The 23,761-nt window shown below is 35.2% G+C and overlaps 1 protein-coding gene across 1 annotated transcript in view; it reads left to right on the forward strand.

The window, feature by feature from the left end:
* LOC306875178 (von Willebrand factor D and EGF domain-containing protein) overlaps window positions 1-23,761 on the forward strand; it is a 69,519-nt gene that overhangs the window by 13,747 nt on the left and 32,011 nt on the right. The window contains exons 6-16 of the mRNA XM_079425624.1: window positions 153-242; window positions 442-583; window positions 1,498-1,715; window positions 3,515-3,588; window positions 4,818-5,094; window positions 6,578-6,780; window positions 7,492-8,432; window positions 14,281-14,417; window positions 16,973-17,134; window positions 18,373-18,474; window positions 21,437-21,551. Coding sequence (XP_079281750.1) covers window positions 153-242; window positions 442-583; window positions 1,498-1,715; window positions 3,515-3,588; window positions 4,818-5,094; window positions 6,578-6,780; window positions 7,492-8,432; window positions 14,281-14,417; window positions 16,973-17,134; window positions 18,373-18,474; window positions 21,437-21,551 — 2,461 coding nt within the window. The remainder of the gene's footprint in view (window positions 1-152; window positions 243-441; window positions 584-1,497; window positions 1,716-3,514; window positions 3,589-4,817; window positions 5,095-6,577; window positions 6,781-7,491; window positions 8,433-14,280; window positions 14,418-16,972; window positions 17,135-18,372; window positions 18,475-21,436; window positions 21,552-23,761) is intronic.

Raw genomic sequence — 23,761 nt, forward strand, 5'->3', positions numbered from 1 at the left:
TTGCAAACAATTGTAATTTTATTTAAATTATTTACACAGAGAAATAAAAAATTAAACCAGTCCCTGCAATAAAAGTGCATTATTGATTTCTATAGTTTCTATCTCTTTGCTCAATCAGCATGACCTTCATGACAGTCTGGTTTGATTGACAGTTTTCATGCAGCGTGTCCACCTTCCTGTTAAACTCCTCCAGCTTGCAGTCGGCGTCTAAAGAAAGCGCTGGGTTTTTCGCAGGAATTAAGGTAAATCCTGTTACATCTAATTCTTCATAATTATGATGGAACATGCGTCATGCACAGCGCCTGAAGTGATAATTACCGGCTAAATACACATTGCAGCATTGCAAATATTATGTTGCATAATTACCCATGTCTAACAGAGCTGTATGATGGTGTTTGATTTACTCTGGCTTCAGCCAACCGTCCAACACTTTTTCTGCAGTTTATTCCAGATGTCCTGCACATCCGCGAGGACGCTAAAAAGCATGTTTTGGCTGTATACAGCACAGTCCCTATTCCCTGCCATGGGTTTGAGCACAGCCGGCGCTGCAAAGTGACCCTTGCTCTCAGCGCACATGAATCAGGTGTGTGTATATTAGTCACTGACAAACTCGTTGGGAATTGTCAGTGTTGGAAATGGTGACAATATTAATTAATCTTTTCCCCATTATTTTTATTATTATACATTTTAAATGTGTTTTGTTTAATAAGTAGTTTTAATTGTTTCTGTCATAAACTAAATTGTTCATTTTCATATTCATAAATATATATATATATATACATACATAGATATATTATTATTTATTATTATTATTATTAATTTTCTAACTCAAGTACTCTTATTATCATTATTTTTATTATTATTATTTAGAATTTTAAACATGACTTATATACTTTTTGTTTTTATTTATTTGTATATCCTTTTTATTTTATTAATTGTATTTTTATACATTTTATTTATAATTTAGTTGTTTGTTAATTATTTATCTATTCATTTTTATTTGTTTTATATTTCTAGTTTTAAATTCGTATATATTTTTTATTTGCTAAATCAAGTGCTCTGATTATGCGGAAAATAAAATCGTAAGGAAGTATTTCAGTATTATTTTTATTTACAATTTGTAAACATGCTTTTGTATTGTATTTTGTTTTTATTTTTATTTATTCATGCATTTTTTTTGTATTTTATTGCAGTTTTTAAACTCGTATATGTTCAAGTCCTCTCAGTCTCAAGCTAATTTTTCACTTTTAATTTGAATGTTTTTTAAACTGTGAATCTTCTTCTTCTTCTTCTTCTGAATACTGATACAAATCTGTATTTGTGTTCATAAAATGTCTTTCTCATCTTGTCTTACGCTTTATGTAGCTTTGGTAAAATGCTTTGAATGTGACAGCATGTGCATGAATTGTCCTTTTCCTCTCAAGAACATTTTGTCTTTGAGTTTTTTCCTTTCGTTTGAGGATGTATCTACTGATCATCTCTGTCCGAATGTCTCAGACGATGTAGTCGTGGAGGTTTCAAATGTGGCCTTATCATCCTGCTCGGTCGAGCTCCTGTCCCAGCCCTGTCGAAACAGTGTCTGTGCTCAGGGTACCGTGAATCTCAGCGCTGTTACTGATTTCACTCGGGACGGGAACCGGGTCAGCTTCCTCTCCACTCAGCCCGCCGAAGGCAGCCCTCGCCTCTGGAGAGGTTACAACCCTCCTGCACTGAAGGTTAGCCAAACTTTAGCATGCATTTCAAATTTAATATCAGTTGCTTGATTGGTTTTGTACTTAATTAATATCTGTAATTTGATAAGTGCTCTTTGAAATGGCCTTCAGGACAATGAAGTGCTTAAGCTTTGAATATATTTACATGATAATGTTTTAAAGGGGAACTTGTCTTGCTCTTTTTACAATTCGACCCACCCTGTTGAACTCCAGTGTGCCCTGGTGGTACACTGACATTAACCAATCATAACAAAGGTCATTTGAATATAGAAGTCTTAAAGGTACAGTAGTAAATGATAGTCTAAGGGTGCAAACAACACTGTTACCACAGATTTCACACTTAAAATAAGTAAAATGTTATTATAAAGTAGTATTCATTTGGACCATTTCTACATCAAGGTGGGATGTTAGTAAAGTTTTGCAATTTATACAAATTATGTTGTGATGATTGCATTAGTCAAACATTCAACCCTGTTACAAAGTAAGGGGAAAAAAATGATTACATGAAAATGATTGAAGCAAATATTTTTGTTCAGTAATTTTTGGAAAAAAATTGTTTATTAACTTGGTTACATTTGCAACCCTGTTAATATGTATTTATTCTTTTTAATTTTGATTAAGAATTTTCCATTTTATTTAAGAAAATAACAAAATCACATAAGTCAAGGTTTTATTATTAGACTACTATTTTTAGAATATTTTCAGACACATTTTTTGTAGCAGGGTTGAAATAAAAAGAAAACCTCATATGAAATAAGTAGAAAGTAAAGAAGAAAATTAAAAAGTCCATATAAAATTTTGTGAGACAGTTTGACAGACATTTTAACATTTTCTTTTTTGTGTGTGTATCACAGTGTTGAGTAAATAACTTCATATAAAATACATAAAAAATAAAACAGCTCATATAAAATAATTTGCATGTACTTTTTTCCCATTTATTTATTTATTTAGGTAGTTAGTTAGTAATACAGTTGAAAAATAGAAAACAGAAAATAATTAGAAAATAAAAACCGCTCATATAAAATCTTTTGAGACAGTTTGAATTTTTTTTTAGCATTTTCCTTTTTTTTTTGTGAAACAGGGTTGAAAAAATGATATAAAATAATCAGAAAATGAAACAGCTCATATCAAATATTTTGCGACAGTTTGACCATTTTTTTTAGCACTTTCCTTTTTTGTAACAGGGTTGAAAACAAAAACAATCTGATATAATATAAATAGAAAATAAAACTGCTCATGTAAAATTTTCTGAGACAGTTTGACAGACATTTTCAGAGACATTTTCTAGTAGAGAAATTTCAGATTTTCAGCAACGGTTAGATTTTTTCGTAACACCAGGTTTGAAATATACTCCAACTCGCCCTTACAGCTCTCATAATTGACCCCTGCTGAAAGGAAGAAAGAGCCTCTAATAAGGCCGACACCAAAAGGACAGACAAGAATGTGGTAATTCAGAAGGAAAGAAACGTAAACACACACAAACCGCCAGTCTTCTTAAATGAGGTGTCACCGCCGGCCCCAGACCACCATCTGTGTTGTCTGTAAACATGAAAGCCGCTCCGTGCCCTTTAATAATGGGAAGAGACTGTACTCTTCTGCATTATAATTAGACAAGAGCCAGCATAGCTCCGCAATTATTGTCCCCATCAATGGCATCTAAATTGTGATAAGTTGATTCCCTGGGATGGTTTCGCTACTTTCTTATGAGTCATTTTTCTATGTAAGTAATAGATAAATTTGGAGTGCAAATATCTGCCAGTATGAATGATTCATTACCAGTTACTTCTTTTTTCTGAATGCAGATCACAGTTCAAGATGTTCCAACGGCGACTTGTTACTCCCTAACTGACCCTCACGTCATTACATTTGATGGCAGGTAAAATATTTCTGAGTTTTCAGACAAGTTTCTTTCTTTCTTATTGCTCAACTGGTAAAGCTTTGTGATAATATGGCAATAATAATGGCAAGGTCATGGCTTCAAATCCCAAGGACCACAATAATTATACAGAAAGCTTTTTATTTATTTTTTTTGGCATTTTCAATGGACAATATGAATTATTCTAGATCGCCTGTGATTTACAAGTTATGTGAGTTTTACAAGTTGTACAAATATATACGTACAAGTTGATAGACAAATTTTTTTTTTCATTGTTGTTGTTTCTTGGAGCTCATCTGGTAAAGCGCAAACGACGAACAATGCCAAGGACGTGGGTTCAATCCCCAAGTAGCACAAATAATTTCCTGAAGGCTTTTTATTTCTTTATTCGGCATTTGCAAAGAACAGTTTGAATGTTCAAGATCGCCTGTGATTATTTCGACATAAGTTATGTGACTTTTACATGACATATGCCCAAATGGTACATTTTCAGGTAATGAGGCAGAAACGCAAAGGTCACTTTGGATTTCAGATTTGTGTGGCGCAGATTTATCACTTGTACTTGAATTTGGCTCAGAAGGAGGGATCTTCATGAAAGTGTATGGGAACTGTCCTCATTAGCGGATATGTCCTTGACAAATGCCGGCCCTGTGCCACAATTTCCTCTAGTAGAGAAGCACACATGACCCGAATGGACAATAGATATGGATTTAAACACACTATAGCGAGATGTATTGAGCAATGTGTGTTTACAACAATGTCAATGCACAGAGCAATAACCGCAAAGTGTCACGGTCACGTCAAAGTAAATGATGCTGAAACTGTCCTGTGAAAATGCCAAATACTGCCTCGGTTTCTCTCTCTCTATCTCAATTTCTTGCTCTTGTTTTATCTTAGTTCTTTTTGAATAGACTCTTTCTTGCTGCCTCTTCTCCACTTTGCCATTAAGTTCAAGTAGTCCTCTGAGAGGCTGTATTCAGCTGTCTAGTCTTTAAAGGTTGTTTAAAGAGTGCACACAGAGGTTTCTGAATTTCATTTATTTTAATCACCATGACTTTTAGCAAAGCAGAGCAGAGCTCGGTAAAGAAACAAGACAACTATCAGTATGTGTATCGCATCTCTTTCTGTGTATCTGCTAAGTTAAATCATAATTGGTATGTTAATTAATTACATTTCATTCATTTTAAAATTGACATCTATTAATCTTACTATAACCCTATTCCACTCAGGCGCTACGAGAACCAGCAAACAGGCACATTTTTGCTTTATAAGAGCACAAAGCGTGTATTCGAGGTCCATACGAGGCAATGGGATTGTGGGAGCCGGCATTACTCTGTGGCGTGTACCTGCGGAGTGGCGGCTCGAGAGGGCAACGAGGTTGTGACCTTTGACATGTGCAATGGGCAGCTGCAGGAAACACGTCCGCACTTGTCCGTCAAAGCCCTGGGACCATCCGTGGCCAATCAGATCAAGATCCATGAGACGCATCAAGGGAAGAAAGTCATGGTACGCTTACAATCCAGTGCTGTGGTAGCTAATAATAATGCATTAATATGGATAGGTTTTAAAAATGAGGGTTTATTTGTAGACTATTTTATGCTACTGTAAAAAATGTGTTTCACTTCTGAACCTAAACTATTTCAACACATTCAGTGTTGGGGTAAAGCATTAAAAAGTAATGTGAATTACGTAATCAGATTACTTTTTCATGTATGTAGTAAAGTAATGTATTGTATTACTTTTAAATTTACAACTAAATATGAGTTTCTTTTTCAAAATAAGTAACGCAAATTAATGTTTTCCCATTTATTTACTCACACCTCTCCCCGTTGAGAGAAATTGGGAGTGAGGTGCAGAGGCACTTCTTTCAGTCTGAAGCTTATTAATTTGAACTTTTGTGTGAAAGGCTTACATAACTTTTTGTTTGAAATGGCCCTAACAGTTGCCAAAAATATAATTTTTTTTTTGGGTTGTTTTGTTATAAAAAAAAAACAAATAAGCAAGCCCAGCCCAGGTGACAAAAAGTATCTCAAAAGTAATTTAATGCATTACTTTCCAGAAAAAGTAACTAAATAATGCAATTTATTAATTTTTCATGGACTAATGCAATATTGTAATGCATTACTTTAAAAAGTAACTTTCCACAACCCTGCTCACAGTGTAAAATATATTAGATTTAACAAAATACACGATAGACCGTATGATACCTCATTGACATGCAAACTCAGGAAATCTGAGTTTGATTTTCACAGAAAATCACTGTGAAATGTATGCAGTTCAAGTTTCAATTTCTTGGCGATATTGTCTGAAAAGTAAACACAGACCTCATCTGTTTGGAAAAGAGGCTTTTTTTTCCCCTGAAAAAAGATTTTAAAGCACTCGGTCTCCACAGACCTGACAGTACAGCAGATGTTGTCATTGTTTCATTGTGACACAGTTAGAATGAGAAAGTGTTTTGTGATGGCTAAATTTATCTAGATTTATAATATCCTGATGCAGACTCTTGACAAATTGCCATTAATGTCCTCATAACCAGCTGTCAGGGAAATGGGATCTTGTACTAACATGTGCATTTAGTTTATGTGTGAAGTTGGGGTAAGCTGAAGTTTAGTTTAGGAAATTGATGAAGTAATAATTTCAGATGTTGGATAGACCCAGTGAATGCATGGACAGGCAGTGAAAAACAAATATATGTATGTATATAAATTAATAATATATTATAAATAATACTTTTGTCAAATATAAAAATATATAAATAGAAATGAACAGGTTTTTCTCTTTGTAGATTTTTTTTTTCTCCATCTTTTTTTTTTTTCTTTTTTTTTTTTAAATGCATAACATGATATTTTAATAAAAATCTGTACTTGACACTATCCAAACACTTGCCTTGCATATTTAAGGGTCAGCATGACCTAATTTTGATAATTTTGGTTTAATGTTTAGCATTAATTATCTAAGAATTTAGGTGATTTTTCTTTGACTCCTGCAGATTGTTTTTGCCTCAGGGGCGTTTGTGCGAGCAGACGTCAGTGATTGGGGAATGAGTCTGTCAGTCAGGGCTCCAAGTCAGGACTTTAACGGCACCAGAGGCCTGTGTGGGTTATTTGACCGGAACAGCCACAACGACCTCCACCATCCTGCAGGCACAAGCTACCGTGACAAAGACCTAGAGGAATTCATTCAGGGCTGGAGGTAAGAAATGCATTTTCAACATCTATGTAGTCTATATTTCACTAGAAACAATATACGGCACTTAATTGAACTGTTGAGTTTAAGACGGGTAATAAATCTATTCAGAACCAAAGCTGTCATGAGGTGTGCCACTAAGGTCCTTTAAGGCTCTGCAACTCCATTCCTGGAGTGTCCTGCAGACTTTATTACCAATCCCAATTTCACCCACCTTTCTGTAATTTGCAATTAATTCTGAACACCTTAATTAGCTAGCTCGGGTGTGTTCTGTTAGGGTAAGTTTTAAACTCAAGAGGGACACTGGCCCCACAGGACTGGAGTTGAAGTGCCCTTCTCTAAGGTATACCTGTAGATTTAACCAATGGTCCTGGTCAGAAATATGGAGCTATTATGCAGGTAAGAACTATGAAAATGTTCAGATATATGTACAAATATTGCCACACATTTACAAGCTGCAAACTTCCAAAAGATGCCAAATAAATTGGAGTAAGTAGGAGACTTGGATAGCAGTTCAGTTTCCGATTAAAGTTTGCATCACCATTTAACCTTGATTTGCTCATTTTAATGTCAAATATAATTAAAGCAGAGGAAAGTCTCTAATCTAATCGGCTAACCTTTCTCGAACTCTAAATCCTCTCTTGACGCAGTGCTTGAGGGCTTAATTCAAAGGCTGATTTGAGACAGTCATATTTTTGTTTTATTTCTCCGTGTCAGGATCGCGCCTGGGGAGAGCCTGTTTGACAGCACGCCACCTGCCGTGGATGAGGAGATAAAGTGGAATTTCTGTGCTTGTCAAAAGGGATACAGCCTATCCCTCCATTCAGCACATGCCTCCGAAGGCCAATTAAACCCACCTCCCATCTCTCGCTGCCTATCTGACGACAACACCGATTACACATCCTTGTTCCCCTTCAAAGATGCCACTACCGAGTACGGCGTTAAACCTGTCTCCACCCGTAACGTCCAGAAGCGGGAGGCGTGGGCTGAAGTGTCAGAATTGGGTGTTAAACTGAAGTCTCAAGTGTCCCAAGGTCTGGCAGAGAACTCTCCTTCTTTAGAGGAGTTAGAATTAGACTCATTATTTAAGGTTGACGCTCCTCGCTTGAATGAATCTAAGGTGCCCTTACCAAGCACAGGTGGAAGGGCTAAAAGACAAACCCTTGACTTTTTGCCCATTTACACCGTCCAGGCTCTAAGCCAGACTGACCTCGAAAGTTTCGCCTACTTCTTTCCAGATGACTACCGCTCTTCCAGCCGCCCAGCTACCCACCCTTCCTGGCCGACTCCCAGTGGCCTCACTTCTGCCAAAGCTTTGGAGGTCTGCCAACTGGCCTTGGCGAACTCAACCGTGGGCACAGTATGCAAGAGTCTGCTGGGTCGGCGCCTGGAAGAAGCTGTGGATCTCTGCATCCTGGATCTTCAGTTGAAAGATGATTTGGCCTGGGAGGACGCCCTTGTGCCCTTCCTGGAGAACGAATGTGAACGGAAGTGGTTGGAGAACCGGACCCAGCGTTCTCAGGAAGCTTCCAGACCATTGGCGGATATCGCAACAGCCCTACGTTGTCCAAATTTCTGTAATGGGAATGGGGAATGTGTAGAGTGGGGATGTCAGTGCTATCCGGGCTACAGCTTTTACGACTGCAGTCTCACTATCAGTAAGTGATCGTTTTGACATCTAATGTATCTGTTGCTTCAAATGTGATCCACAGGGATCCTCGATAATCAGAAACATTCTAGGCTGAACTTATGGCAAAATAGCTATTAATAAGAAGCCATATGGGGTACTACAACATGTTTTGTGTGACATGCCTACAGGGGGCTGTGAGATTTGAATAGGGAACACAGTTGAGGATCAAAGTTATCTTTGAGGCTTTTTTCGTGTGACTGGGGAACATCCACCTTTGTTGTCACTCTCTCTGGACATGATGGAGTCGTTTGAAAGTTTTCTACATAAGATGTGTGGTCTGAGAGAAGATTTATTCATCAGATTTATTGAGGTTGTTAATTCACTGCTCAGGTGACTTTGTCATGTCTCTTTTAAGAATCTAAGATGTTTCTGCTAAAGTTGAAACACAAGTGAGACAATTGTTGACTTATATTAAGAGAGCAAAGCTATGAATTCAAAAGTCAGATGTAGTATTGTATTAAGTAATTTGGTCTTGGGGATTGGTATCTGTTATAGTATCTGTGATATATCTGTTATAATCTCTTATAGTGTTTATAGTATCAGAGTAGATCAGAGCACAAATTTGTGAGATTGTTGAGACTCCAGTGAGATTATAAGAGTACTTTTCTTAGAAGAACAGGAGAAGTTTCCAAATCCTTGCAATACCAATTCCTGTTTAAAGGCCATATCACTTCCTGCTCCTGGAGATAAACCGGTTGCAATGTGAGCAGTACACCACATTTTGAAGGAAATGCTGCTGAACATGTAAATTTTATTTCCTCTATAGATAACTCTAGGGCTCCGTAAATATGTCTTGTGTGATAGCAGTTGACGTTACAAATTCAGCAATTTATCATTGCATTTACAAGCATTGGTTTGTAAATAGATGACTGTCTAGTGTGATGTGATGTTGCATCTCTATGGGTCAGTACTTTTGCTGCTCTTTTGGCCAAATGTGTGTAATTAAAAACCTATACATTGGCACAAGTACAGTGCTCACTACAGCTGTCATAACCAGATGGTGGCCAAGGTGCCAGAACATTTCTGTGGTGTTAGATGACATTTTTTCCTGTGCCAGCTCGTTTCATCAAGTAGGCTATGTATTTTTAGGGTCTTGTTGTATGCTTTCAATTCCTTTTAATTATATTTTGCTTTGGATGCTGTTGTTCTGCATTCCTTGCCCTTACACTCGCCAAAGAATAATTTCCTACTCCCTCAAGCATGTCTTCAAAGAAACCGCAGATGGCGTGCGATTTGAGAAAGTGTTTTGTTTTTTTATTGGTTGAGAATTATTTGAATTGTTTTATGGAATTCCTTTTCAAACGGCAAAGTCATTGAGCGTGTTTATCGACTGATTGTTTCTGGCAATAGCGGCAAGGCTCAGAAGTGCCATTAGCTTTCTCAGCCAACCTTCATATCAATGAGATATTGTTATGCAGGTATGCTAACGCCTGGCTCTGTGCCAGATGCTCATGCCGGCTCTCTGATTAGCATTGGGATCTTCGCTAAGCCGTTATCTCCCTCGACGTTTTTCGCATGCTCCCTGGGGCTGCTGTGGTGACGAAATGGGAGTTTTAACACAAATTAGCAAACAGATTAGGAGCGCTAGAGAGGGCTGTTTATCACAGACTGACGCTTTTCATCCTCTCCGAGAGTGAGCTCTGATTTATGGTAACCACGCTAGGATCAACGTGCAAGGTAGCACAGGGAGGACAGCTAGATAAATCTGCTTAATTGCCCAACTGATCATCAGCTGATGCCTCTTCCACATCTGGGATCGCCATCCATTAGTTTTTTTGGAAGCCCATGACACGTTTATGCGTAAGCATTTTCGGTTGACTTTATTTCCACTTCATCTAGTCAAATGTGGATTTTTGCAGGTCTTCATTTTGTTTGCGCTCTCATTTGGCCTCATGGTTTGTGAATATGTTAGCATGCTAACATACTACATTTATTTCTGATGAATACAGCATGTATACTGTGTACTGTATGCATTTTATTTTATTTTTTATCTTGGTGACCTACTACATTAGCCAAAGAGTGGCTACATTATACCACAGAGCACAGTGTATCCCACAGTGCATTGTGCTCAATCTGACCTTCCATTTCCAGATTAATGAATAAACTGGAGATAATTACTGTCACTACATTTTCATTGCTTGTTGATTGGGCGGTCAAAAAAATTTGAATGAATAACCATTTGTATTTTAAGATGACAACTGCACACCACGTACTGTTATTTTTTTAAAATAGTAAGTATACAAAGAATTGTATGCAATGTTATTTTTGTCCTTAAGTTGGTTTCGTGGTTAGCACATATGCTCTAATACACAGAAATGTGCTGCTCATTTGGACAATGTGACTTCGAATGTGGCTTATGATGTCTAGCAATCCAATTTTTGCTTTTTTCTTTACTGTGCTACAAATAAAAATTGAAATAAGGAAAAAAATAGAATATTAAGAATGACTAATGCAGATCCATGACCCTTTTAAAGAAACAGTGCATCCAAAAATGAGATTTTGTCATTATTTACTCCCACATAATGTAATTTTTTCTGCATGTGAAACAGAATAAGCTAATATTTTGAAGATTACTCAGCTCTTCTCGTACAATGAGAGCTCGAAGTGATCTTTCAAGCTTGATAACACCAAAATAACACCATACGAGTTTGTTTTCGTTTTGCCTGAATGATTCCTGTAGTATACAAATGGTGCATCCTTACTACATTTTCAGGCTGTGTGTTCAGTAGATTCACCTCAAGATTTGAAAATGAGGAGGAAATGGAATTAAAAGGATTCAATTTCGTAAATGCCCGAAAACTGCACATCACATATTCTCCTTAGTCTTGTGGCACATTTTATGCTATTACTGCCAACATGAAGGGTGTCCGGAATGAAGCTGCTCTACTCTTTATTTCACATAATTCCAGGTAGAGTGAAAATCAAGTCTATAGAAAAGGCAATCAGACTGGATTCAATACCTGTGAACAAACTGGAAAACCTCACTTTTGCCTTTATTCAGCTGTGAGGCAGGGGTCACATTCCGTGAAAGGACTCCTCTTAGATTCATCTCTGACTTTATATATATATATAAAGCAGGTTCAGTGAGTCATCCCGATCGCTCCTCATTAATCATTTCTCTTCAAACATAAAGCACCAGCGTTCGCCCTTGTTGCAGAGATTATAAACTCCTGAATATCTCTCACGCTCCCTTCCTGGCCGGTGAGGGACAGTGTGTGAGATTGTGTATTTGTGTACACCGCATCAGTGCTCGAGGCTTGTCTGGTTCAGATCTGCATTTTGGGAGCTCGAGAACAGAGTGAATCATGGGAAAATCTGAAAATCACCTCACTGACCTGCTGAGCTGGAAATTTTTGATCTCCAAGGCAATTAGGAAGGTATATGTGTAGTACTCCTTCAGTGAGAGTGAAGCTTTTTTTAAGGTCCTAGATTTTGTGGCTCGTTTTGAAGCCATAATGATCCTTGTTTCAACTGCTAATATCTTTTTAATGGTTAGCTAATTAATTAGCAAGAATCATTGAAATGGGGAAACAGGCCTTATGCATTTTGAATAGGTAAAATAAATTTCTACATGATTTTAAACATATAATAAATACATTATATAATAAAGACATTTAAGTCTATATATATATTTTTTAAGAAATTTTGATATAATATATATAGACAAATGCATAAAACATGGAAAATTTGGAAAGGTAATTTATGGTTTTAAACAGTTTATTAGATTTATGAGGTTTATGAGGAAGTCGTGGCCTAATGGTTAGAGAGTCGGACTCGTAATCCAAAGGTTGCGGGTTCGAGTCTCGGGCAGGCAGGGATTGTAGGTGGGGGGAGTGAATGTCCAGCGCTCTCTCCACCCTCAATACCACGACTGAGGTGCCCTTGAGCAAGGCACCGAACCCCCAACTGCTCCCCGGGCGCCGCAGCATAAATGGCTGCCCACTGCTCCGGGTGTGTGTTCACGGTGTGTGTGTTCACTGCTGTGTGTGTGCACTATGGATGGGTTAAATGCAGAGCACGAATTCCGAGTATGGGTCACCATACTTGGCAGTATGTCACTTCACTTCACTTCACTTCACTTCACTTCACTTCAGATAATGTCCTTAAATGTTAATAAACAGCATCTGAAAGATTTATATTATAGTTTATACTTATAGCCTATAAACTATATAATATAAACTATAAGTATAACTATGTTGATAAATGCATAAAATATGCAAATATGCATGCAAAAAAAATAACGTGTTTTAAAGTTTATGAAAAATACAGCATCAAATAATATTTTTAATACTTTAACATTTTCACTATTTTGTTTTTATAATTTTTAAGCTAACAAAACATTTCATAGCAGATTTTCTTTATCAAATGTGGTACTTTCATTGCATGGCTCACAAATTTGTCTTCAAAAATAATTTAAAATTAGCTTAATTGTCTCTGATGGTAGCATATCTTTCCTAAACAGTGTTAGGGGGCTATTTGTTTTTGTAATTATTTTACTATCACTTTTTTACCCAGTGTAAAATTACACAAAATAAGATCATCTGGAGGAGGTTCTTTGATGAGGCTGAAATTCATTAGCACTCACTCTGTGCTTAATTGTTCTCCTCCGAGGACCATTTTCTCTGATATCTCTTATTGTTTTCCTTCTCCATTTTTAGATATTCACTACACTTCTGGCTTAGTTTAGCATCCCGTCCCAGTACATCCATTTTCTTTTGCGTCTCAGATATGTGATTCAAATAGACTTCCGCCCCGCGGAGATCCGAACGTAAGGTTATGCTCTGGTAATAAAAACACTGATTTGAAATGAGCCTTGATGGGAGCGATAATGGCATTAATCAAGCTTAATGCAGCCATGGTACAGTCATTTCAGCCTGTCGCTGAAACTATATTAAATGTTGTGTTTTATAAGGCCTGAGAGACGCCCAAACAAGCTCGTATTTACTCGTTTGCATTATTTAAGAAACTCAGTTGTAGAGAGAGTTATTTTTCCCAGCTCTAATTATACCGTAATGTTTGCCGAATGAATCCGTTCCCTGTTTAATGACAAACGCTGGCTGGCAAGGTCAGAATCCAGCAGTCTGACTGTTTAGTGATGTACTGTATAGCTTAAAGCTGGGATTGTTTTGTTTGTTTGATTGTTAGCGGCGGTGTACTTGGAAATGACTTTCGTTTGGTTTAACTGCGTTTTTCAAACTGTCGGTGTTGCATTTTTCCATTTGAGTCTCGTAAACTTTATTCACTGGTGGTTTTTGGAAAGGATGGGGAGTGCACATTATTAAAGACTTCACATAAATTCACAATGGAGTTTTGGGGTTTAACAAGACTCCCAGAGTGGCTTTTCAATGAATCAACAATGAGTAGACGGCAGACTGTCATTTTTGCAGGCTCATTTGACTGAAAGACTTTTTCTATGAGGTTTTGAATGAGGTTGTTGAGTTGAATGACAAAGAACACATTGGATTTGACCCTGTGACCCACAAAAGTCTGTACTTTTTCCATTTATTGCCCAAATTGCTTTCTAGTTTCAGTTTCTAGCAACTGAGCAAGTGTGTGTATGTGTGTGTGTGTGTGTGTGTGTTTGGTTGTCTTGAGGAGTAAAACTGCAGTGTCAAGGACACGCCCCTAAAATACCACGCCCATTGAATAGACCACACCCCTTTATTAGGCCATGCCCTCATATACTTAAAAGGAGAAGTTGCTAAAGCAACCACCATTACTGTTACTTCTGCTCTTGTTAAGGTTATGTGAATAAACCCAAACAATGTGAACTTTATGAATTTCTGTAATTTGTCTGTTTTCTTTGGTTTCCTCAGGTCAGCCAGTAGAAATCACCGATCTGGAGAACGGCGGTTTGTGTGACGTACGTGAGTTTGACTGTGACAGCGTGAGGGTTTTTGGGCTGGGTTTCATCGACTCACCTGACCTTGCGTGTCTTGTAACCAGACTAAAGGTGAGACACAAATGATGCCACTTATGTTTATTAGGCAAATTGTATAGAGACTAATTTAGTATTTGATAAAACTTTTAGTATCATTTAATAATTATCATTTATTATAGTATATATATATATATATATATATATATATATATATATATATATATATATATATATATATATATATGATTATTCTATTATTGTATTTTATTTATTATAATATATTATTGTAATAAATATTATTGTAATTCATATTATTATTATTATAATAAATATATTATTTTATAAATATGTTTATTTATTATTAATATTTATGTATTTATTTATTTTATAAAACAAAAAAACTTAAAATATATAAATTAAATAATTGGAATTTAATATTATGATAATTAATTTATTTTTATTACTATAGAGTCTTTTATATGAAATATATTTGGTATAATACACTATTATATTATAAAATGTATTATTCTATAATACTTTTATTTAAAACTGTGTGTATGTGTGTGTGTCAACCATGATCTTAGTCATTAAAAAAAAGAAAATGAAAATAAATGAAACCGTTTATAAACATATGCACAATTTGTACATACAACCATACATATTACACCAATCTATCCCTCTTTAATTGCAATTTTTTTTATTTATTTTTTTTATATAATGATTATAAGATCACGTTCAACTCTTCTAAGCCAGTCTTCTTTAATATTTCATCAAGGAGTCTTTATGCATCTTAGAATGCCTTATTGTTAATACCTGCTTGCCATCTGTTTGTATATTTAATTAGAAGAATGAGGGGGGAAAGGCATAGGGGACATCTGAGGAGATAACCAAAGCAATAAAAACAGTAATCAGTCAACACAGCAGAACACATAGAAAGAAAACACCATGCAATAAGACCAATAAACAACATGCAAAACACACATAATGTGCTGTAATTATCTGAGGATTTATATTGGCTGCTGATTCCTTTATTAATTTGTCTGTTTTATTTAAAAGTTTTGGGCTCGAAGTTAATTTCATGATGTCAAATCGATAATCTGCAGGGCTGAGTTTAACCCTCATGGACCAAAAGAACCTAGAGCCCTTTAAATAACTTGAAAACATACTTTTAACCTTGAATACTTTAGAAATCATGAAAAGTTAATGTCTACTTTCTATCTGACTTTTATTACGTCTTGGTAGTTGGTTTTGAATAAGCCAGAGGAACCAAAGGGTACTTTTGAAATGAATATTGTTAGTTTTACAAATACAGCTTTGGAGCCTTTGGGACCTGCAAACATCATGGTTAAAAAGCAAATGTAACTAACGATTCCCACCATGTAAATCTGAACATGCTCCCTGCATGCTTTCCTTTCATTTGAGTTCCACCGCTCAGATATTTCGGAGCCGCCTACTTTTCTCGCCTGGGGGTGTTTCGCCTGCTGTGTGAGGTCATCCCATTTGAGCAAATTGGTTTGACATTCATTATTCTAGCTGTTTCTGTTTTTCCCAGGGGTGAAGATTGCTCTAATTTGCAGTTTTAACTTTTAACTGAAGCACATATGCCCATACTAAAGTTTTAAAATATCTTCTGATAAATGTGGGTTAAATTCAAAGAAAATGTTCACCTAAAATTAAAATTTGACCTTTTACTCACTCTAATGTTGCTTCAAACTTTTCTGTATTTGGTTTACTTTTATTATATGGAAAAGAGTAGACAAAACATTATAATATGTACCCTTTTTTTGTTGCACGTAAGAAACAAATTCATACAGGTTTGGAATGACTTGAAGGTGAGTAAATCGGCAGGATTTTCTGCTTGAGATAAAACTATGCATTTATTGGCCTGTACTTGTTTAATAAATTTAATTAATTACAAATAAGTACAACATTTTTTTTAAATAAAAAAAAAAAAGTAAAAGAGTTGTGGGTAATTATATTGAATGTGCACTTGTAGTGCTATATAGTAAGTATACAGTATTTTTATTTTTTTTAAACTGTACATGCAGATAGTATATTAACAAAATAAAATCTTAAAGAGCGTTCATTGTCATGACTATTTCTTAACATGCTTAAGTACTCTTTTATGAATTGTGCTTTGTCAAATGAAAATATCTGAAGTAGCCCTACATTTTAAATCATTATGTTTTAATAACCGTTTGACTTCACTTATATTGCTGTGCACACTAAACAAGTATGTTTATTAATATTATGAATTCATTTAGGCTATATATATATATATATATATATCAGAAATGACAAAAAGTATATTTTAGTTTACTATGAACTTGTATTAATACCAGTATATTCAGCAGTAGAAGTAGTTTTGAAATTACAAATGAAAATGTACTCAAGTCCTACTTAAGTGAGTCCAAAAAGCACTTTTTATTTTAACTAATTGGACTGAATATGTATTTAAACTAAACTATAATAATATTTAATTGTACATACCTATTAAGTATCCAAAAACATTACATTCAGTTCACACTTAAGTATATTATTTTAAATATTATTTCTACATTATTATAATGTACTTCTTTTTGGGTGTCCCTTTCGAAAATAAACAATTAATTTCCATTGTTTTTTAGCACATGAATGGAGTTTGGATCCCTGAAGAGGAAGGCAGAACCAAAGCGTCCTTCCTGAGCTCTAAAGCGATGGACTGCTCCATCCCGAGACTCGGCAACATGGCCGTCGACACGATGGACTTCATGGCCAGCGAGCAGCCCTATGCCAGATGGGAGATTAAGGTACCTGTCCATCAATCTCAGGGACAGGGATCTGTCCAAGGGTTCATGTGATTGATTTTCCACTGCCAATTTTTGTGGTGACTGAATAAATCAAAATGTCACTGTTCGGATAAAAGCAGGCCATCTTTTTCGAAACTTTCCATTGTGATTGAAAGATGAAGCGACCATTGAATTGAGAGCATTGGTAAAATGCAATTACGCAGGAAGTCTCCTTCACAGTTATAGGTTTTAACATTTAAAATCGGTTTGAATTTATGCCGGCCGCACGCGCTGTTTGAGGCCAAGCTAAATGGCGCGTACTGGGCACTTTAAAATATTATATCATGCCGAAATCGCCGAACCGTGAGATGGAGGAGAGCTTTTCCATTCCGAATGACAGCCATAAAGGCAGCACAATCATTTTAATCATTTTTATGCTTTGACGGCCCATATAGGAAACCAATTTGGCTTTATCTTTAAGTATATGGCTAACATAAACATTAAAAAGTTCGTAAACTCTATTCAGGTCTTGCGATCATTGACCTCGGTGCTCAATCCCAAAGTGAGGCTTGATCTATGTGTGTACGTGTTAATGAGTGTGTTTACTGATGTAAAAAATGGATGGCCTGTGATGAGGAGAATCATTAACATAAATTTAAATGTTGAAAGAGCCACAGGGTTTCTCTGAAGGTCAACGCAAAGACGTATCGTGAGGTAATACATCTCGAAATCCACCTAAACTCCTGCCTGCATTAATCTCAAAGGCTTGTGGGATTAACACTCACTGAGGGGGTGAAAAATTAACCGCGCTTTTGGATTTACACAAACTAGTGCTGCTAAAGACACTGAAGTCTGAGGTATTACAAGAAGATGTACTTTTTTGCATCACCTGCCAGTGGCAAATGAGCTGAGAAGGTTTACTGACCATCAATATTTCTTAATATGCTTTTCGTATTATCTTTATTACGCATTTATTTTGGTTGATATGGCAGTTCAAACATTTATCTGTTTTTCTGGTTGTTGATACTGTTTTTGTCTCTTTTTTTTTCTCGCATTATGACTTAAATCAATGCTCATGTCAAGTTATTAAGGTTTTTGGTAAGTAGCTATATAATAAACGGCTTTATGTGGAATTTTGGGATAAATAATAGTTGGCTGACTGCACATTAGGCGTTAAGCAATAAAATAAATTTATTAGTAGTACTATATTTACTCAGGATAGATATCTAAACCTTTCTAATTCTCTTTTTCTTCTTTAGGTGACTAATGATGGTCGTCAGTACAGTGAGGGCAAATTTGTAACCCTTTATGATGGTATTTGCCAGCTGTGTGTGACTGCATCTGGACTTTGCAAGCTGAAGGTAATGATATTCAAACACTTATTAGTAATACATACATAATTAGACCCATAGATTTTGAATGGTCCTTTGTTTCTCATATTTTGCTCACAATTAGCACAAAGAAATGTGAACGAAAATTACACACATGCACATAGCATTTCTCCCAACTAGTTATTTTATGTATTGTAACTATATTTGCATTGTCAGAATGAATGAACGAATGACTGAATAAATAAATAAATAAATAAGGTAAACTAGGTTGTTGGCTGTTTATGACAAAAACACAGTGTCTGTTATATGAATGTAAATATAATTATGAATATTATTAAACACACACACACACACTAATATTATTAATAAATAATATTCCTAATAATATTTTGCATATCTTAATAAATAATATAAAACTGATAATAAATAACAATATTATTATTGTTATATTATTGATAAATTAACGATTTTTGCCAAAAATGCAAGAAACAGTGGTTACTGATCTCTCTCTCTCTCTCTCTCTCTCTCTCTCTCTCTCTCTCTCTCTCTCTATATATATATATATATATATATATATATATATATATATATATATATATATAATAATATTATTATTATTATTATTATTATTATTATTATTTATTTATTTTTTAAATAAAAGCAATATAATTTATTAATACTATGTATTAATTCATAAATATCACAAATATCCACATTTTTAGTATCTTAATTTCGAGATACATTTAATTTGATCTGAATTAATTACAAAATAATGTGGAGAACAATATAAAGAATTCAATACATTTCAATACAGAAATTGTTCAGAAACCCCTGATTTTTTAAAACAGATTCTAAATTGCTTTTGAATGAAGGTTATTTGTAGTACTGTGTTTAAAAACATCCATAATTGTTCCCGCACAACTTCCCTCATGGCCCTTCTGTTCATTTGCCCATCTGTCTATCGTCCTGCACTTTATATTCACTGTGCACAATCACACTTCCTACACTAATAGCCTGGATTCTCCACCGGAAAGTAAGTCGCAGAGGATGTGAGTTTATTGACTCAAAAGGCAAAAAGTCTGTCATAGCCGTTTAGTGTGTAAACTATTCTCAGTACAGCAGGGCCACTGGGGTGTGCGCTGGAAAAATCCGGAGCGTGGATGTGGGAAACAGACAATATTATTCCCGACATCGAAACCAGAGACTGACAGAGTAACTGATCCCTTGAGCACCTGATGTCCTCCCCTTCTCTCGGTTTCTTTCTCGGGGGTTTTAAGCTGCCACATAGCGTGTAATCTCAGCGTGAGAGATGAGTTATCTAGGTGGGTCCGTTTGGTCTGTGTTTATCTTCTCTGCTTTGCCACCCGGATGTCCTCCGGGCGTTGCGACTTACACGTCCCGCTGGATATTAAAAACTTGAAATATAGAGATTGTATCAGTGCCAGGCTTTATGCTTTGGTGATTTATAAAAAGAGCTGAGGTTTATCTCAAAGGTTTGACAGAGGAAGTTGGCTTGAGCCGCAGTGTAACTGTGAGCAGTAGCAAAACATCTCCATGCTGGTGGATACCGCTGGAATGCTCAACGGCACAGTTCAATAACACACAAAATTCAGTTTTTCCTTCTTTCTTTTCTCTCTCTGTCTTGGAGTTCTTTCTTAAACTTTAGCATGAACAACAATAAGGTTGTGAGTTCGATTCCCAGGGAAAGCACAAACTGAAAGTCGCTATGCATAAAAATGTGTGCAGGATTAATTATTAGTTTAATTTCATTCATTCATTCATATTTACTTTTTATTCACTCTATAATTGTGATTGTTTTACTTATGCATTCTACTTGTATTTTTATTTAGTTAGTTAGCTAGTTATGGTTTGTTTGTTGTATTATATTTATTTATTTTGTTTGTTTGTTTTTATTATTTATGTCTTTATTTGTAGATTTAGGGTTATAATAGTTTTTTATTTTATAATGAATTTTATTAGTTCTGTTTTATTTTTAAATAGATTTTTTTATTCGTTTTCACTCTATCATTGTAAGTTTTAGTTTTGTAGTTTCTTTCTTTAGTTAGTTTTAGTTTAGTTTAGTGTAATTTGAAAGGTTTTTAACTTGTTCCATGTTTAATACCGGTGGGTTGTATGGTGTTATTGTTAAAACTAATAAAACTAAAAAATAAATAAATAAATTCCATTAATTACAATAAAAATGAATTATATAAACAATTTTAACAATTTTCAAAATTAAATGAAAATGAGAAATGTTGCCTTTGCAGCTAAAATAAAATAAAACAAATTTAAGTTGAAGTAATAAATTTACTAAAACTGAAACAGAAATACATAAATGAAACCTAAATAGAAATATTTTAAAAAGGGAAAAAACAAATATTACAAAGACAAAGCAAACATGGGATAACAAAAATGCTAAAGCAAATTTAATATGCAAACTTAAAATATAAAAATAAAATCTAATTTAAAATATTAACAAATACTATAATAGTATAGAATGCTAATAAAAAACACTCGGGTTGTAAAGGTTTCAAACTTTCTATATACCATGTATCAAAAAATAAAACTAAAATTAATTTGTGGGCATTGTGGATGTTTGTCCTGAAGTCATGATAATGTGACAGTTTACTTTATGGTTATTATTATTATTTCATATTTAGCTGTTTTTTTTATTTTGTTTTGATTTTGGTTTAGTTAAATTAGTTTAACCATTTAGGTTACTTATGACTTTTCCCTGTTAGTTTTTATTAGACAAAGTCAAAGTTGTATTTGTTGAAATGTTTAGGTTTGTTTAATGTAATTTAGCTTGCTTTGTTTTCCAGTTGTCTTTAGTCAAATCGAAGTTTCATTATTTTTTTTATTTTTTTTTATTTTTTTTAGTTTAATGCAGTTTAGTTTACTTTGTTTTAACGTTTGTATTTAGTTTTCATTACTGATCACTACATCTCTCTCTCTCTCTCTCTCTCTCTCTCTCTCTCATGCTTTTTCTCAGGAGAGGACGTGTAATATAGATGGGATGTGTTTTGCTGAGGGAGACTCCAGCCCTTCCGTACCGTGTCTCCTGTGTAACTCCACGGTCTCCAAATACACCTGGTCCATTAATCAAGGTAAACAGTCAACATGAAAGCAAACTGAGATCTGTTGGCATTAGCACACAATATTGAACATTATCTGAACCTGTAGACACACAGCACAGCATTAAGCTACAAATTAGTAACACATTTTAGCAGCTTTGGGACTCGACCCAACAGCCTTCTGCAGCACAATCGAATTTAAAGCAAAAGCAAATAAAGATAATGGCATTAACATAAAGATACAAAATACAAGCTGCAGTCTTAATATTTCTTATTCTTAATATTTAATTAATGTTCATGTGGGAGATGTGGGTTCGAATCCCATTCCTCCCTTTTTTTTTAAAGAACTGTTTAGACTGACTAAATGTGACCTTAACAATGTGAAGTGACATTCAGCCAAGTATGGTGACCCATACTCGGAATTCGTGCTCTGCATTTAACCCATCCAACGTGCACACACACAGCAGTGAACACACACACACCGTGAACACACCCCCGGAGCAGTGGGCAGCCATTTATGCTGCGGCGCCCGGGGAGCAGTTGGGGGTTCGGTGCCTTGCTCAAGGGCACCTCAGTCGTGGTATTGAGGGTGGAGAGAGCGCTGGACATTCACTCCCCCCACCTACAATCCCTGCCGGCCGGGGACTCGAACCCGCAACCTTTGGATTACAAGTCCGACTCTCTAACCATTAGGCCACGACTTCCCCGCAATGTGTGTTTAATTGAAAATTGTGTGAGGCCCTTACTTTGTCGGTTATAATCAAACTGTAAAAGGAAGTAGGGTAGATCTGAAAAGACACGCTGTCTTGCTACTACTTTGAGTATGTTTGAAGTTAAAGGCCCACAGCTTAACTAACAGACCTTATTACAGCAGCTAAATAGAGACGTTATATGGCGAATCAGCTGGAAAACTCTCGCTGTGAATCTCAATTAGCTGACGTTACATTTTCGGATTTTACAGCCTTGCGAAAAATGAAGCAAAGCACTTAGTAATAAACTTTAGTTTTGGGATTATTAGCACCCTGAGAAGACTCTGGGTCTATAGTGATGTGTAATATTTCAGTAGGTTCTTTTAAATACTGTTTTCATCTCAGGAGACATTTATAGGATACGGATGAAGTATCGGACTGTCATGGGATGATGGGATGAAGTGAATTTACCACAGTTCATATGTGTTGTTGACCATGATGCAAAGTGGCTTAAATATTAATGTACCTTTACTGTGGTAAAAACACATTGATGCATGCCATTGTGTCCTGATTTGATTTTATATGCCAGTATATGTCAGTGATTCTATTGTCAATAAACAATTTAGCAATAAACAAATGTATAGTTTATTAATGTAGAGTTTATTTAATGTTATTTTTAACATTAATATAATATGATGTAATATTAACATTAAACATATTTTCTGATAATAATTTTATTAGTAATTAATTTACTATGCTTAATGCTGTTAATGTAATTATTTGTTGGTTGTTTATTTAGCGCAAACTCTCTTCTGTTATTTGTTCGTTTGTTTGTATATCAATATTCATGTTATTGTAATTATTAATTATAAGTAATATCATTATCATTAAATATCACTAATCAGTAATTATTGATTATTGGTAAGTATATAATGGTTATATGTTATTAATCATTAATCATTGTTCATTAATCAAAACTCAGCTGATGTGTATAAACAATTTTTATCTAATCTAATCACTTATTAGAGCCAGTTGTTTATGGCATTGTAATTTATTTATTCACCTTTTCAAACTTTTCAGAAGGCCAGCCACTATCCATCTAAATCTTTTTATATAAAATAGAGTAAAATATAAAACTATTTTACTTTATATACTGTATATAGGGACTCAAAAGAAACATCTTCACAAGTATAGCAAAACAAACACACACACACACACACAAGTTATTATTAGCGAGTTCATTGGGAATCATGTTGCTTTTGAGCACAAACTCCCTCCTCTTTAACCACAGCACTGTGTTCAGAGAGAGAGAGAGAGAGCGATGACAGCAAACATCCGTCTGTTTGCCTGCGCTGCAAATGAGGGCCGGACCGATGCTATCTGAGACTCCACACACATTCACCTTTACGGAAGATTACAAGCGTTCGCCTCACACCCACGTATCTTCTGCTGGTTATTTCCCTCACACTTTCTGCTGTGCTTTCATCATTCTGTGGCAAAACTGAGAGTTCGTTCATTCATGCAGACAAATTAAATTTAGACGAGATGATCATC

This window comes from Barbus barbus, assembly GCF_936440315.1.
Source record: "Barbus barbus genome assembly, chromosome: 9".
Taxonomy (NCBI): Eukaryota; Metazoa; Chordata; class Actinopteri; order Cypriniformes; family Cyprinidae; genus Barbus; species Barbus barbus.